The following is a 17455-nucleotide window of genomic DNA, read 5'->3' on the forward strand; positions in this document are numbered from 1 at the left end:
GATTTATACTAGTAAAAATCAGTAAGTAATGCTTGCTCCGGAAACAGCGATCACGTTCAGGTGTGTGCGCTGCCTGAGTCTGGTGCCTGGTGTTGTGCAGGTCCCACTGCGACTGCGACCACCGCTTCAAGCGCTGCCTGCAGATGCTGGACACCCCCGCGGCGCACACGCTGGGCGCCGTCTTCTTCAACGTGGCGCAGGTCATGTGCTTCCGGGACCAGCGGCCCTGCAGGCGCCGGGACGCACGGTGGGTCTCTCCCTCTACTGCCTCTCCCACTCTCTGCTTAGGCCTTACGTACATTTAAGGTGTTTGGAAAAAGTGTCGCGTCGTCCTACAGGAGGTAGGTCAAAACTAGAAGAACGCTTTCTATCATGGTACGTCTGGAAACCAACACCTGCTGAGATATGGGCCAGTGTGCCCCCTCATTCCCATTTGTCTGTTACACTACAGGCAGTGCTGCACGTGGTTGCCACCCATCCTCACATCCTTCAGCGCTTTTTCCCAATGAATCACGCACTTTTTGAAGTTACCTTGCTGTTTTTGGATTGTGTTGCATGCCCAAGCTCTCTTGTAACGTGTGCACATTGTAGATGGGCCGGGCATATACCTATGCCTTCAACTGCCACCATGGCAGAAATCAAATGGATTCAGGCCCGTTGAACCTGGAAGCCGTGCTACCGGAACACCTCAACCAACCCGTCACTCGTGAAACGTTGTGTTGAGGTACTGTCACAGGATCTGCAGGTCATGGGGTTGTGGCCTTCTTTGCGTAAACTACAGTCGCTGTCTTCCTGTAAAGGTAACTAACATTCTTCAAAAGTCGCTTAGATATCGGTGATACATGGCACCTGTTAATCTGTTTGGTAACGCGTCTGGTCCTGCCAGTCTGTCAGCGACAATTGCTGCCCATACAGTGACACGAAAGAGGTCCTGTTGCCTCGCCTCCACGATAGCGCGAGGATTTGCATCTGCCCACAAGGTCGTATTGTGGTAATTTAGTATACCATCTCTTATGAATCCTTCCTAGTTTATCGGATCCTACACATTACTCGTCACAAGTAAACGGCCCATACCTCAACAAGTTCAAAATGGTGCAAATGGCTCTGAGCACTATGGGACTTAACTTCTGAGGTCATCAGTCCCCTAGAACTTAGAACTACTTAAACCTAACTACCCTAAGGACTTCACACACATCCATGCCCGAGGCAGGATTCCAACCTGCGGCCGTAGCGGTCGCGCGGTTCCAGACTGTAGCGTCTAGAACCGCTCGGCCACTGCGGGCGGCCCTCAACAAGTATTGGTTTCCGGACATATAATTATACACTGCTCAAAAGAAGTAAGGCAATATGATTTTTGGGCGTCTGCTCTGTTCCGCTGAGCAATAGTTGAGGAGTATGTATGTTATCAAATTATACATTATCTTTCACGAATTATGTACCCAACGAAACATCCCTACATCCTCAAATGATCACATAAAAATAACTGAAATGTTTGGCAGGTGTCGAATACAAAGTGGAAAAAATGATTCAGCCTGTCAACCCGTTTGCTTTTCATTGGGCTCTGAGAGATTCAGTAACGTGTGAGCGTTTATCATATGCTTACACCTACGTGGCATGCTCCGTATAAGTCTACAGAGGTCACCCGTTGTTTCCGTTTCCATTACACAGTGAGAGCCCATGTGAGTTCTTGGAGAGTCTGTGGTGGAACACGAAGACCACGTCTGTCAAGCAGGTCCCATATGTGCACGATGGGGTTTACGTCGGGGCTCACCACTAGCCATTCCATTACTTCAACGCCCAGGCTTCACAAGACATCCCGGCTGACGCCTGTCAAATGGGCCCCGGCGTTTGAAGGAATTCCGGGCCACCACCGTATGCAACAGGATGAGTTCGATGTGCTGCCAGGCGGTAAGGCGGACATGGATAACGACAAGATCCGTATAGCTGTCAAAACTGAATCCTCCCCATGACATCACAGAAGTTTGAAAATCTGTCAGTTTCCTGCACAACATTTGGTCTCCGCACACGAATATAGGCATCACCATCAAAGGACATCTGGACACGTGTGTGAACAACACGTTTCACCAGTAACAAAGTTGCCAGTTGAGACGAGTACGGCAGAACTGAAGGCGAGCTGCAAGATGTTGTCTTGACAAGAGGGGTACTCGGACGTCTGAATCGTAAGCCCCTTTTCCGTAACCTGTTCATTACTGTGTGATTTCGGACACAGCGGCTCCAGTTGCCCTTCTGAGATCGCCTTTCAGCGCCCTGGCGGTATCCGTACGACACTGCAATGCAGAGATGGCCACATATCGGTCTTCACGTGAGGCTGTAATGCGTCGCCGAACTTGTCCAACTCGCCTTCTGTACTGACCTGTCTCTCTGTAGCATGTCCACTACCTTTGAATCAAACGCAGAGAGGCATTGTCGTCTGTAACAATATGACAGAAAGCACATCTGTTTTGGATCAAACAGGCCGTCCTTGCAACTCGCGTTTTTTTAAGATGTCGCATTACCTGTTCTTGGTAGAATAAAATGTCCACAAATGCCAACTGCCATCTGTGTAACTCACAAGAGAACACTGGGTCACCGGTACTCACTTCATTGTGAGGGTTCACCTGACACTGTAATGCATAACACAGAACAGATGGCGAATAAATAAAGGAAAGTGTAAAGTTATTCACATGAGTACTAAAAGAAATCCGCTAAATTTCGATTACGCGATAAGTCACAAATCTGGGGGCTGTAAATTCAACTAAATACTTAGGCATTACAATTACAAATAACCTAAATTGGAACGATCACATAGATAATGTTGTGGGTAGAGCAAACCAATGCGATTCATTGGCAGAACACTTAGAAGGTGCAACAGATCTACTAAAGAGACTGCTTACACCACACTTGTCCGCCCCTTTCTGAAGTACTGCTGTGCGGTGTGGGATCCGTATCAGGTGGTACTGACGGATGATATTGAAAAAGTTCAAAGACGGGCAGCTCGTTTTGTATTATCGCGAAATAGGGAAGATAGTGCCACAGACACGATACGTGACTTGGAGTGGCAATCATTAAAACAAAGGCGTTTTTCGTTGCGACGGGATCTTCTCTTGAAATTTCAATCGCCAGTTTTCTCATCCGATTGCGAAAACATTCTGTTGGCACCCACCTACATAGGGAGAAATGATCGTCACGATAAAATAAGAGAAATCACGGCTAGCACAGAAAAATTTTAGTGCTCGTTTTTCCCGCACGCCGTTCGACAGTGGAACGGTAGAGAGACGACTTGAAGGTGGTTCATTGAACCCTCTGCCAGGCATTTAACTGTGAATAGCAGAGTAATCACGTAGATGTGAATGTAGATTCCGGTATCGAAATACGTAGATTCAACATACCGGCCGTTGATATACGTGTTCCCCTCATTCTTTTGAACGGTGTAGTAACTTTTCCACTGTTTCCTACCAGTACTACCTTCTTCATGAATATCTGACACTTTAAAAAAAAAACATCCTGTATAGCAAGTCTCACTTATGCTCTACCTATCTACGCCTAGGGGCTCGCACTATAAAGGCATCCGAACCACAAATTTTTTAATAAAAAATCCCTTTGTTTTAATATTGTGGTGAAGGACCTCTAATCCAGCCGAATTTTATAGTAGGCGACCGATAAGAATTAACCGCTTATTACCTCAACAGACTTCCAGTTGAAAGAAAATACGAAAACGCATATTTCGTAAAGGTTAATAAAGTGTTACATAGTATATATGAGTAGATATGTTATATCTGTCAGGCATAATCGGGTATGTGGGATACTTCCACAGACATTTGAAAATTGAACTCTTACAGCACCCCATACAGTAAAAGATTTTTATTTAGAAATGTGATGTTGCATTGATAGGATTTACATGATTAAAAATGAAAAAATACATGGTGGCATACACTTTAAATTATTATGTATAACACTAAATAGCCTTACTCGTGAAACTGTCGGAAATGGTTTATTCTCTTTTTTCAGACACAAATGAACATCACACATACGATGCGTGAATATTGTCTGTCCTTCACAATCTAGTCAGTTATACCTTTGCATTTCTCTGTATACTGAGACAATAATCATTCCTTAATATGGCTCGAGGCCTTCGTATATTTTTTGTCTTTTCCGTGCTTGCAGAGTGTATCCGCTATTCTTCATCTGAATTCTAGTAGATGATTTCGTTTGCCAAGGATATTTTTAAACTGTCAGTTACTCTGCGCAGGCGATGCACGAACTTTGTAATATCTGTTTTCATTTCGTGGAGCGAAAAACCTTGGGGATCCATGAACGGAAGCCTCAGAAGTTCATTAGCATTTCCACATCGCTGTAACAGTGAAATGTAATGAGTCCAGTTGGATGTTTATATGAATTGACGGAAATTTGTAATAAAGTGCCGGCCGGGGTGGCCGAGCGGTTCTAGGCGCTACAGTCTGGAACCGCGCGACCACTACGGTCGCAGGTTCGAATCCTGCCTCGGGCATGGATGTGTGTGATGTCCTTAGGTTAGTTAGGTTTAAGTAGTTCTAAGTTCTAGGGGACTGATGACCTCAGAAGTTGAGTCCCATAGTGCTCAGAGCCATTTGAACCATTTTTTTTTTTTTTTGTAATAAAGTACGAGTGTATGCTGAAAAGTATAGCCTCCGAATCTTTTTTTATGCGAAAGTACTTCACGCTTTTTAAGTAAGACAAATGTTGTTAACATTCTACATCTTTATTCTTCATGTCTACTTACTTGTTTCTCAACATAGTCACCCTGACGACGAACAAATTTCTCCAAACGAGAAACCAGTCTGTTGATACCGTCACTGGAGAATACTTGACTTCGTTGACGGAGCCTCAACTTCACCTCTGCTTGCAGCGCTCCATAACTATCAAAGAGAAGTCCTCGAAAGTGTTTTTTAAGTTTTTGAAACGGAGGAAAATCGGATGGGGCCACGCCAGGACCATATGAAGGTGATCGATGGCAGTGAACCCAAGGCGTCGGATTGTTGCAGATATCGCAACGTTCGGGTGTGGTTTGGCATTGTCATGCTAAAGGAGACGGTACTCCACGCGTGGGAGAACGCTTGGAATTCGAAGTTCGATTAGAGCACGCTGTTTTTCAAAAAATGGTTCAAATGGCTCTGAGCACTATGCGACTTAACTTCTGAGGTCATCAGTCGTCTAGAACTTAGAACTAATTAAACCTAACTAACCTAAGGACATCACACACATCCATGCCCGAGGCAGGATTCGAACCTGCGACCGGAGCGGTCGCTCGGTTCCAGACTGTAGCGCCTACAACCGCACGGCCACTCCGGCCGACCGCTGTTTTTCGTGCAGCGACATTGTTACGTTACACATCGCCATGTTACGCGCTGCAATTAGGAGCCCTCTAATGGCAGACGGTTACAAATATGTACACATGAAAAATAAAGATGTAAAATGTCAATAACTTTTTTTTAACTGAAAAGTATTAAGAATTTTCCCATAAGAAATTCGGAGGTAATACATTTTAGCACGCCCTGGCATATATATACATCTGTTCGCTGAAGTGTTCTGGTGGTAAAATTCAACGGAAATATTTGCTTTCATTTCACTTGATTGCATGTCTCGCTGGCACTGATAAAAGTACACAAACGCCTAATGATGGGCATTTCACACAAACAGTATTTTCGAAGTCACTTTCACGTGCAACTAATTCATCACTTCCAAATATGATTTGCTTCTCATAATACTTAATATCACAACAAAAAATTTTCAGAAGTGAACTTACCTCTGTATCAAACAATAATTCTCGAAACAATGGCGAAAACTTTGTGTGTGTGTGTGTTTGTGTGTGTGCGTGCGTGTATGTGTGTGTGTCTACACCTGCCGCCAATGACGCTCACAAGGGAACCTCCCCATCGCACACCCCTCAGATTTAGATATAAGTTGGCACAACGGATAGGCCTTGAAAAACTGAACACAGATCAATCGAGAAAACAGGAAGAAGTTGTGTGGAACTACGAAAAAAATAAGCAAAATATACAAACTGAGTAGTCCATGCGCAAGATAGGTAACATCAAGGAGGTTGTGAGCTAAGGAGTGCCGTGGTCCCGTGGTTAGCGTGAGCAACTGCGGAGCGAGAGTCCCTGTGTTCAAACCTTCCTTCGAGTGAAAGGTTTATTTTCTTTATTTTCGCAAAGTTGTGATCTGTCCATTCGTTCATTGACATCTCTGTTCACTGTAATAAGTTTAGTGTATGTGTTTTGCGACCGCTCCGCTAAACCGTGCGATTAGTAGACGAAAGGACGTGCCTCTCCAGTGGGAACCTTGTTATTGATGTCGCGAGCTTTATTTGCTGGATTCATATTGCCCACGGAATAAATCTCACGTATTTAATGCACTCTCGTCCAAAGTAGCGAACAGTCAACTACCAGCCAGGGAGCCTCGTTAGCGGGAATACTCTCTCTTCCGTGCGCTGTAGTCGACTGACGTCGTGTGTTTCGATGTTTGTTTAGGTGTAGCGTCCCCGTCCCCATACTACGGCGCAATTACCTCGTATCGGACGGACGGACAGAAAATAATTGTCTGAAAATAAAAAATTAAATTTTTCACTCGAAGGAAGACTTGAACCAAGAACCTCTCGTTCCGCAGCTGCTCACACTAACCACGGGACCAAGTCGCTCTATAGCTCACATTATCCTTGATGTTGCCTATCTTGCGCATGGACTACTCAGTTTGTATATTTTGCTTATCTTTTTCATAGTTCCACACAAGTTCTTCCTGTTTTCTCGATTGATCTGTGTTCAGTTTTTCAAGGCCTATCCACTGTGCCAACTTATAACTAAATCTGAGGGGGTGCGATGGGGAGGTTCCCTTGTCAGAAACGGCTACCCTTCCATTTATTGGCGTCACGTTGGTCTGATGCAAATTAACAACGCTCGCCATTAAGCGGTTATGTCAGTACATGCCTCTCAAACCCCGCACTCCCTCACCGAGCGAGGTGGCGCAGTGGTTAGACACTGGACTCGCATTCGGGAGGACGACGGTTCAATCCCGCGTCCGGCCATCCTGATTTAGGTTTTCCGTGATTTCCCTAAATCACTCCAGGCAAATGCCGGGATGGTTCCTCTGAAAGGGCACGGCCGACTTCCTTCCCCATCCTTCCCTAATCCGATGAGACCGATGACCACGCTGTCTGGTCTCCTTCCCCAAAACCAACCAACGAACCCGCACTCCCTCGTTGCAAATTACCAGCAGCGCCCTATCTAACGCGTGGCACCTCAGTAAGTACTATCATTGTGGCTTTTAGAAACGTGCTTAACGCAGTCGTGTCAGTTTGAAGCGAGTTTAATTTGCCGACTTCCATATCGTATTACATGCAAACCAGGATTAATAAGGTTCTTTACTTTCGTCTGCAGACGCAAATTCTTGAGTGCTTGAATCTGGGGACAAATGTGTTCCGATGACTTTATTTCTTAACGAGACATTGTGGCAAACGTAAAATATGTCTTAAGATCCACAGCGCCTCACGTCTTTGCTGAAATTCGAAGCTCAAATAATCGCATTCAAAGACGCTCAAAAATTTATGGACATTTAAAAAGAATTGAAGAAACACGGATTAGAAAGAAAATTTTTAATTACGTTAGTAAGCTGAAGAAACTGTAAGATGGATAGAAGCAGCAAAGAAAGATGCCAACAAAATAGGCGTTACAGAAGAAATAATACGTGACAGGTATCACTTCAGGCTACTGATAGAAAACGCAAACTATGAAGAAGATGAGCCAAAACCTCGACCCAAGAGAATGTGGATAGGTGAGCAGAGACGAGCAGTTGGAGAGAAAATGAAGTACTGGGAAGTTAGGAAGAAAAAGAAACATAAGTTTTAAGTTTTATGCGGTCCACAGCTGGCGAAATTCATAAATAAAAAAAACATAAATAAAAAAATCTTAGGTTCATAATATTTATATCACTACCAACTGGAAACAACTCGAAAAATTGTCAACATCCTTTTTGCAGCTTAATGACGAACAATCGGTATAATTATAATGTCGCATTTAGACTACATCGATCGCGGTTCAAGTAAGAGCTATTCGGAAACTGCTTAAAACCTTTTTAGATCCACAGCACCCCTGTGCGAAGCCCATGGTATATGCAAACGAACTTTCCGCCCGCTACCGATCACTATTTGCGCTACATTTTCTCGTGAATTATTCCGCCGACATTGTCCCTTTGGAAGCCAAATTGTTTCGCCGAAGCGGAACGTTGTGTGTGTTGAGTGCACCTTTCAGCGTGTCATCATATCCTCCCACTGGGATGGGGCACACATGTGTGTTTGCTCCTTAATTAGCTTTACACGGAATTCTGCTTCGCAGCGACGCTAGTGTGTCCCCAGAGAAATTATGTTTATGAATCGCTGATAGCATTTCTGAGTAACGCAATAGTGCAGTATTTCTCTTTCCTGTGCGACCACCATTCACACGAAACTTATTCTACGTGTTTTTACGCCTGCCGCCTCACGCATGTTGTCTTAAACAGACGAGTTTAGGGAGATAGCGAGATGAACTGCATTGTCGCTGCTCGATATTAGCAGCTGCCTGATCACTCGAAGTGTTATTCATTGTCGATTAGAAATAATAGAGTATACATTCCCTAAGATTTACTGCTATGATGAAATATAGAATGATCTATGTGCAGTAGCAGCATTTATTACTTACCATTTCACCATATTCTCGTTATTTACTAAACAAATTCCATTCGAAGAGAAAACTTGAGAAAGATCAAATTGTGAGGGTGAGAGACTGAAATGATCCAAATGAATTGGATGAAAAAAACTCGGAAAACGAGAGTCCAGTAGAAAGTCTACTTTATGATCTTGGCGTTAAGTGAGAGAAAATTCTTTGACCGTCCAGAATCATCATCCGCAAATAAAGTTCTTATAAACAGCAGACGGACAGAATAGCTCACAAAATACAACGCGACAATGGAAATTTCGAACGTGACAATTTAACACACAAGCAGACTTCAAATAGACGGTAAAATGGAACTGCTGTACAAAATTTTAATAACAAAAACTAAATTTGTTCAGCAGACAGTGGCGATTTGTTTTCATGTGCTAATGTGCTACAGCTAGTTGTGAATATCTCACAAAAATTATTCCATTTCTCTTCCCATGCGAGATGGAAATTGCACTGTAATTACAATGGTTTTCTTGAAATACATTCTGGTATACAAATAAAATGGACGAAAACATGTTTTGTACCGCTGTGTCCGCGGTAGCTAGAAACCAGTGTAGAGTCCTCAAATGATGCAGCACTGCTCTGAATTCGAGAAGAGTTGGGTTGGGTTGGGTTGTTTGGGGGAGGAGACCAAACAGCGAGGTCATCGGTCTCATCGGATTAGAGAAGGATGGGGAAGGAAGTCGGCCTTGCCCTTTCAAAGGAACCATCCTGGCATTTGCCTGGAGCGACTTAGAGAAATCACGGATTTCTACTTCACCATTCTGCGGGAATGTACAGCCACCAGGGTAGCCGAGAGCGCTAAAGCACAGCAAACTGGACTCGGGTAGGCGCGCCGGCCCCGGATCTAATCCACCTGGCTGATTAACAGCGAGGGCCGGTATGCCGCCAGCCTGGATGGGGATTTTAGGCGGTTTTTCACATCCCACTAGGTGAATACCGGTCTGGTCCCCACGTTCAACCTCATTACACGACTCACAGACACTATTTCATGGCTTACACTAAACGCAGACAGACGGGGTGCACGACTTACATAACGGGGGGTTCGGAGTGGCAGCAGGAAGGGCATCTGGCTACCCTCTGCAACTAACACTGTCAAATCCATACTAACACGGCCGATGGCCGGCCGAAGTGGCCGTGCGGTTAAAGGCGCCGCAGTCTAGAACCGCAAGATCGCTACGGTCGCAGGTTCGAATCCTGCCTCGGGCATGGATGTTTGTGATGTCCTTAGGTTAGTTAGGTTTAACTAGTTCTAAGTTCTAGGGGACTAATGACCTCAGCAGTTGAGTCCCATAGTGCTCAGAACCATTTGAACCATTTTTGAACACGGCCGACCCCACGTTGCAGCGGGATAAAGGTCCAAAGAAAGAAAGAAAGAAAATTCTGGTGGAATGTACTAAATTGCTGGAATAGCCAGGGCGTCAAGCGATGGCAGATTGTGCCAAGGCAGAGCTCACTGCCCTCTCTCGACGTCATCTTGAAGGAGCTGTGGTGAGTGCATGCACACACGACGTGTTCACACAACAGCATCCGTCTGTGTATCACGTGATAGCGAAACGGCGCCACCGTAAGAGGAATTTCATTAATGTTTTTGCGGCTGTTGGTGGGAAGTGCTTAGATACCCAGCGCGATAAGGGGTTTGCCTCCATGCACATTATGTGAAGCTGTACTCTGAACAACGTCACCATCCTGCCAGCATTGCGGTGGTCTCCAGACTCTCCTTTGGCTCAGGTCCTGGGGATGCAATGATGGATCTGCCTGCCAACATCACGGAGGTCGAAGTGCACGATGCTATCCAGGCTAGTTCTACGAATAAGTCGCCCAGCCATCACTACCTCGCACTAGAGTTTTATCGCAGATATAGTCCCCTAATTGCACCGGTGTGGACGGAAATTTGCGGAACCTAATGTCGTGCAGATCCGAGACGGTTTCCTCCACTGTCTCCTCATCCCCATACACAACCCTCGCGACACATCTCAGATATGTGATTACCGACCTTGACGTTGCCCAACAGCGACACGAAAATCTTTGCCCGGCTCTTGGCTGCACGCCTTAAACGAACGGCCCGGTACGCGGTTTCCCCTGATCGAATAACTTTGGGAGGTGCCAATAACATTTGTACTGCCCTCTGTCGCTGTCTAGACATAGTCCTTTGCTTCTCTAATAAGACAGCAATAAATTCATCCCTAAGATTCTCGAAAGTATCTATAACTTTTTTCTTTCAATCGTAATCCAGTGTTTACTGAATATTGTATCCACGAAAGCAGACTGGAAAACAGATTCAGCGTGTTGTACCAAACCAGAAGGACCCAGGCACATATTAAATTTATTTTAAAAAAGTAGAATGCTGCGCCATCCATCATAAACTTATCGTTTCCATGATTCATTCTCTCTCTCTCTCTAGGCGCTCAATCAGGAACCGCGCGACTGCTACGGTCGCAGGTTCGAATCCTGCCTCGGGCATGGATGTGTGTGATGTCCTTAGGTTAGTTAGGTTTAAGTAGTTCTAAGTTCTAGGGGACTTATGACCACAGATGTTGAGTCCCATAGTGCTCAGAGCCATTTGAACCATTTCTCTCTCTCTCTCTCTCTCTCTCTCTCACACACACACACACACACACACACACACACAAAGCGTGGGTGCTACCAAATTCCTTAAAACACAATGTTGAGGTCGAAGTTGCGCGAATTATGAGAAATCTATATTACTGTTAGCCTACTTGTCCTTGAAATCTCGATAAAGTGTCTCTATATTACATAGTTAGTTTCTTATATACACGTTCCTCTTTTCGTGTTTGCTAATCTTTTTTTTCAGTTGGTTTTCGGCTATCTTCATTCAACTGGTTAAATTCAGTAACTATTATAAATACATCGTTTCTTCCAGAAGGGGATGCTCCGTCTTTCTTTTCAGTGTACACATTAATAATCTCATTGACACTAAGTCTTTTGCCACTGAAATCATGCGTTTTGTTGCATAAAAAAGATTTTGAATATTTGGAATTACCATTTTAGCAGAAGGAGAGTGAGGAACTGAATTTCAGTGTTTCTAATCTGTGGAGAATGCTTTTTATAGATTTATTGAGTTCAGATATTTATGTTTCATCTGTGTCTGAAGAACTTTAGCTTGTAATGGAGCTGTTATTTTTCTAGCTTTGATTTACCATATTTTTTCCATGAAAACTTTTGCTGTTTAATCAGGGGCTCGTCAAGGAAGACAATAGTTTAATTTAATCTTGCTACTGTTGTTTGCTTAATTAGTTCAGTCGATGAGTCCGAAGGATCTTTTCAGTAGTAGTTTCACTACATCCATAATTTTCATTATCACTAGAACTAGGTTGCACATGTGCTTGAATATCTTGTGTCGAGCAAGCAGCAATACTAGCTCTTTCAGTTGTTGTTAATTTAATTCTTCAGCTAAAATACCTTTGTATAGGTCTGGGATATCATAGCTTTCCATAATTTCTGGCGCTAGCTTTCGAAGAGATTTAACATATGCTGTTTTGTGGTAGGATAATTCCATGGGATTGGAGCAGCGGTGATTTACATAAAGTGTCTGTTCCATTTTACCCTGTGTAAAGCAGTGATGGGAGGGGAGGTCGTTTATTATAGCACAAACGTTTTATCTAACAATTTATCTTGTAGTTAAATGTAGCGTTTCGTACCTTAAAGTATTAAATTTGATATGAAATTAACTAAAAACTATTGTACACTCACTTTATACGGTTCTCATCCGCGTGACATTCACGTCTGGCAAAGAGCTAACATGAAACTTCCTGGCAGATTAAAACTGTGTGCCAAGCTGAGAATCGAGTTAGGGAACATTGGCTTTCGTTCTCTACTGACTGAGCTACTCAGACACGACTCGTGACCCGTACTCACTGCTTCGCTTTCGCCAGTATCTCATCTCCTACCTTTCAACCTTTACAGAAGCTCTCCTGGAAAAAGATGCTGTATTGTCTCTTCTCGAAAAAAGGCTTATCCTGGGGGATGTTTCCAGAATGGAATTTTCAGTCTACAACTCAGTGTGTGCTGACATGAAACTTCGTGGCAGAGTGTAGCTTGCACGCGAAATGCAAAGGTCCCGAGTTCGAATCTCTGTAGGATACAGTTTTATTCCACCGGTAAATTTCATATCAACAAACACTTTGTTGCAGAGCGAAAATTTCGGTTCTGAAAGAAGTAACATGCTTAGGTCAGGGGAACAAAAGAAGGTTGATGGTTTACTCACGGTCTTAGCCTCCCACTTGCCAGCATCCTCTGACAGTGAAACATAAACAGCAGTAAATCGACATCTTCGTCGTGATTGATGGTCTTTACGTAATATGGCGTAGCGCAGTCAGCGGGTGTTGTCGTTTGTACTTGCTTTTTATTTTTTTAGTAATATAGTTTTTAAATCAAATGCTGAATATCGTGGCATTATCTTTATTCCATTTAAAAGTGTATCTTTCAGAAAAATATGACGCATAATAAAGTACATTACATTCAAGTTCTAAAAATACTGCATGAGTATTACGTCAAACTAAACAATATTACCTTTATTTTGATTTTCAGCCCGCATCTCGTGGTCGTGCGGTAGCGGGTTCCCGGGTTCGATTCACGGCGGGTTCAGGGATTTTCTCTGTCTCGTGATGGCTGGGTGTTGTGTGATGTCCTTAGGTTAGTTAGGTTTAAGTAGTTCTAAGTTCTAGGGGACTGATGACCATAGATGTTAAGTCCCATAGTGCTCAGAGCCATTTGAGCCTTTTGATTTTCATTTGAGAATTTTATCTTGAATAGTTTCTGAACTACGAGTTTCATGTGATTTTATTTATTTGATAACTTTGACTCTTATAAGTACGGAAACGCTTCTGTATCACAGCTGCTACTTTGCAAAAGATCCTAACTTAACGTCTAGTTTAGATAGTAAAAAATAGAATCTACGGCAGGTTTCCTGCTGCCCGAATTGAAATGGAAGAGGACATACCTAGAGCTTTCAAACAAGAAATCTCATCAGTCGCTTTGAAGGTCGAGTCAAGAAGCACTAGTCCAATATAGGGAAGTAAATACCTTAGTAGACGGTAAACAACATGCTCTAGACGTATTTTAGACATTCACCGAGCATACGATACTTCCTGGAGATACTATTACATACTTCAGATGTCCGCAGCTCGTGATCGTGCGGTAGCGTTCTCGCTTCCCACGCCCGGGTTCCCGGGTTCGATTCCCGGCGGGGTCAGGGATTTTCTCTGCCTCGTGATGACTGGGTGTTGTGTGCTGCCCTTAGGTTAGTTAGGTTTAAGTAGCTCTAAGTTTTGGGGACTGATGACCATAGATGTTAAGTCCCATAGTGCTCAGAGCCATACTTCAGATGCATGAATGTATCCACAGTGATCACCTCCCCCGCATAATTAGAGCCTATCCCAAAAAGCCCTGTATTGTATACAGAGTCAGGAATCACCTCTCAGAGAAGTTCCCCTAAAAGAACAGCGTCGCTCAGATTGTTTCGTGCGGTGCTCAATGCTATACCGTCCAAAGTCAAAAACTCCGGTTCAGCCCCAAGCTAGCGCAATAGTTGAAAAACTGGACTGGTAGCCGAGTGGACGGTGGTTTAGATATCTGCCCGGCCACCCATACTTGGATTTCCCTTGAGTTCCATAAATCACTTCAGGAGACGACCGGAATGGGCCCGTTTCATAGATTAGGACCACCTTTCTTTCCCGCACTTCTCCAGTCACAGCTCGTGATCTGTCGATAGGATGTAAACGCTAATCTCCCGTCTCTCCAGTTAATCATTTCTGTCTGTAGCCGGCTATCCGCATTTCTGTGCATCTTGTAGAGTGGCATCTACAGGTTTCAACCGAAATGAACGCTTACAACACGTCGAAGAAAAAATCGTATGCATTTAGTTTTACATTTGTCGCCCTGATTTTAATCTTATACAGTTACGACTACGGTTTATCATCCTTGATTTCAAAAATTCATTGACAGTTTAAGGGCTTTACCTTCGATGAGGAATTTGAGCAGATTTGCCTACGAGAGGCTTCAAACGGTAAATTTCAAATGCCGTTCCATGGCAGTGCTGTCCCAAACAAGAGTGGTAAGTCATCAGAAGAGACACACTTCTATCGAAGTACGGATAACATGTACGTCGCAGTGTGGAAGTGAAATGATGCGAGTACCGGAAGGATACTCCAAAACTGAAGTACATGGGACAGTACGATTGTTGCGGGCAAGTCTAAATCGCTCACAAAGTCACTGTGAAGCTCTGGCAGTGTATAAACGAAATGCAATGTTCCGTCCAGCCGCAGTGAAACGGTGCCAACAAATCGACCAAGGCCACACAGACATGTGTGATGCTGATCGAAAAGTAAGACCATCGACTTCGATCACAGACAAAAATTTCTAGGAATTGATTCGCAAAATCGCAAATTTTCCGATGTTGAAGACGTCCACACAGCAGTTTTCCAATGGCTCCGTGTTCAAGGAGTGAATTTTTATCGTCGTGGAATTGAATTATTGGTAGAGCGTTCCTACCATTGTTAACAGAGTCTTGGTGATCGTGTTAATAAATTGTGTCACGTGTGTGTGATATGTACCGCTGCGTTCAATAAAAGGTTACTTGGTCTGCCACAATACTGTGTAACGTACTCTTTGAGATCCCCTCGTAGTAGGAATATACACTCCTGGAAATGGAAAAAAGAACACATTGACACCGGTGTGTCAGACCCACCATACTTGCTCCGGACACTGCGAGAGGGCTGTACAAGCAATGATCACACGCACGGCACAGCGGACACACCAGGAACCGCGGTGTTGGCCGTCGAATGGCGCTAGCTGCGCAGCATTTGTGCACCGCCGCCGTCAGTGTCAGCCAGTTTGCCGTGGCATACGGAGCTCCATCGCAGTCTTTAACACTGGTAGCATGCCGCGACAGCGTGGACGTGAACCGTATGTGCAGTTGACGGACTTTGAGCGAGGGCGTATAGTGGGCATGCGGGAGGCCGGGTGGACGTACCGCCGAATTGCTCAACACGTGGGGCGTGAGGTCTCCACAGTACATCGATGTTGTCGCCAGTGGTCGGCGGAATGTGCACGTGCCCGTCGACCTGGGACCGGACCGCAGCGACGCACGGATGCACGCCAAGACCGTAGGATCCTACGCAGTGCCGTAGGGGACCGCACCGCCACTTCCCAGCAAATTAGGGACACTGTTACTCCTGGGGTATCGGCGAGGTCCATTCGCAACCGTCTCCATGAAGCTGGGCTACGGTCCCGCACACCGTTAGGCCGTCTTCCGCTCACGCCCCAACATCGTGTAGCCCGCCTCCAGTGGTGTCGCGACAGGCGTGAATGGAGGGACGAATGGAGACGTGTCGTCTTCAGCGATGAGAGTCGCTTCTGCCTTGGTGCCAATGATGGTCGTATGCGTGTTTGGCGCCGTGCAGGTGAGCGCCACAATCAGGACTGCATACGACTGAGGCACACAGGGCCAACACCCGGCATCATGGTGTGGGGAGCGATCTCCTACACTGGCCGTACACCACTGGTGATCGTCGAGGGGACACTGAATAGTGCACGGTACATCCAAACCGTCATCGAACCCATCGTTCTACCATTCCTAGACCGGCAAGGGAACTTGCTGTTCCAACAGGACAATGCACGTCCGCATGTATCCCGTGCCACCCAACGTGCTCTAGAAGGTGTAAGTCAACTACCCTGGCCAGCAAGATCTCCGGATCTGTCCCCCATTGAGCATGTTTGGGACTGGATGAAGCGTCGTCTCACGCGGTCTGCACGTCCAGCACGAACGCTGGTCCAACTGAGGCGCCAGGTGGAAATGGCATGGCAAGCCGTTCCACAGGACTACATCCAGCATCTCTACGATCGTCTCCCTGGGAGAATAGCAGCCTGCATTGCTGCGAAAGGTGGATATACACTGTACTAGTGCCGAAATTGTGCATGCTCTGTTGCCTGTGTCTATGTGCCTGTGGTTCTGTCAGTGTGATCATGTGATGTATCTGACCCCAGGAATGTGTCAATAAAGTTTCCCCTTCCTGGGACAATGAATTCACGGTGTTCTTATTTCAATTTCCAGGAGTGTAAGAGCACTGGAAGCCACTGAATATCCTCAAACCTCAGATAAAGACCTTTTGCAATTTAGCATTAGCTACATTTGGTGCAGTCCTGGATTATGTGTGCGTAATATAGGGTAAATGTGACTTCAATAACTGAACTGCTCGACCCAGTGCACCGTGAGGACGACACGTTAGCTACGGTAGGCTATAGGATCAGCCCTATGTCCAACTTAGCCACTAGACTCGGTCGTCCCCACTAGCCGCCAATGGGTATCCATGCTGCAAACGCCTGCTAGATAATGTCATATCCGCAGCCATCCACTTTCTCTGACGCTGACTGTGATCGTGTGGAGCCTAGCTGCACTGTGTAAAACACCTACATCAAGTCAGAATGAATCAGTGTGCGGGCTTTCATACAAAATGGTGAATGAAATGAGGTGGCCCTCAGCTATGTATCCTCTGACTAACTCAAAGTTGCAATATCAAAATTTTTGGCTGGTTTCATTGTCTAGGGGCTGGGATACTTAGTTGCCACATTAAAAGTCAAATACTTCTGAGTCTACAATATGCAATAAGAATATACACATGAATCGAATGGTCGAAGGTTTCTATCGCTCGGCAATTGCGAATTATGAAGGTATCGTATAAATTTATAAATGAAAGATTGCAATT

General features: G+C 44.9%; 1 protein-coding gene across 1 annotated transcript in view; it reads left to right on the top strand.

The window, feature by feature from the left end:
* The window catches only part of LOC126204220 (phospholipase A2-like), a 144784-nt gene that overhangs the window by 112435 nt on the left and 14894 nt on the right, over window positions 1–17455 (top strand). The window contains exon 4 of the mRNA XM_049938617.1: window positions 101–247. Within this exon, the coding sequence (XP_049794574.1) occupies window positions 101–247 (147 nt within the window). The remainder of the gene's footprint in view (window positions 1–100; window positions 248–17455) is intronic.

Source organism: Schistocerca nitens, chromosome 9, assembly GCF_023898315.1.
Source record: "Schistocerca nitens isolate TAMUIC-IGC-003100 chromosome 9, iqSchNite1.1, whole genome shotgun sequence".
Taxonomy (NCBI): domain Eukaryota; kingdom Metazoa; phylum Arthropoda; class Insecta; order Orthoptera; family Acrididae; genus Schistocerca; species Schistocerca nitens.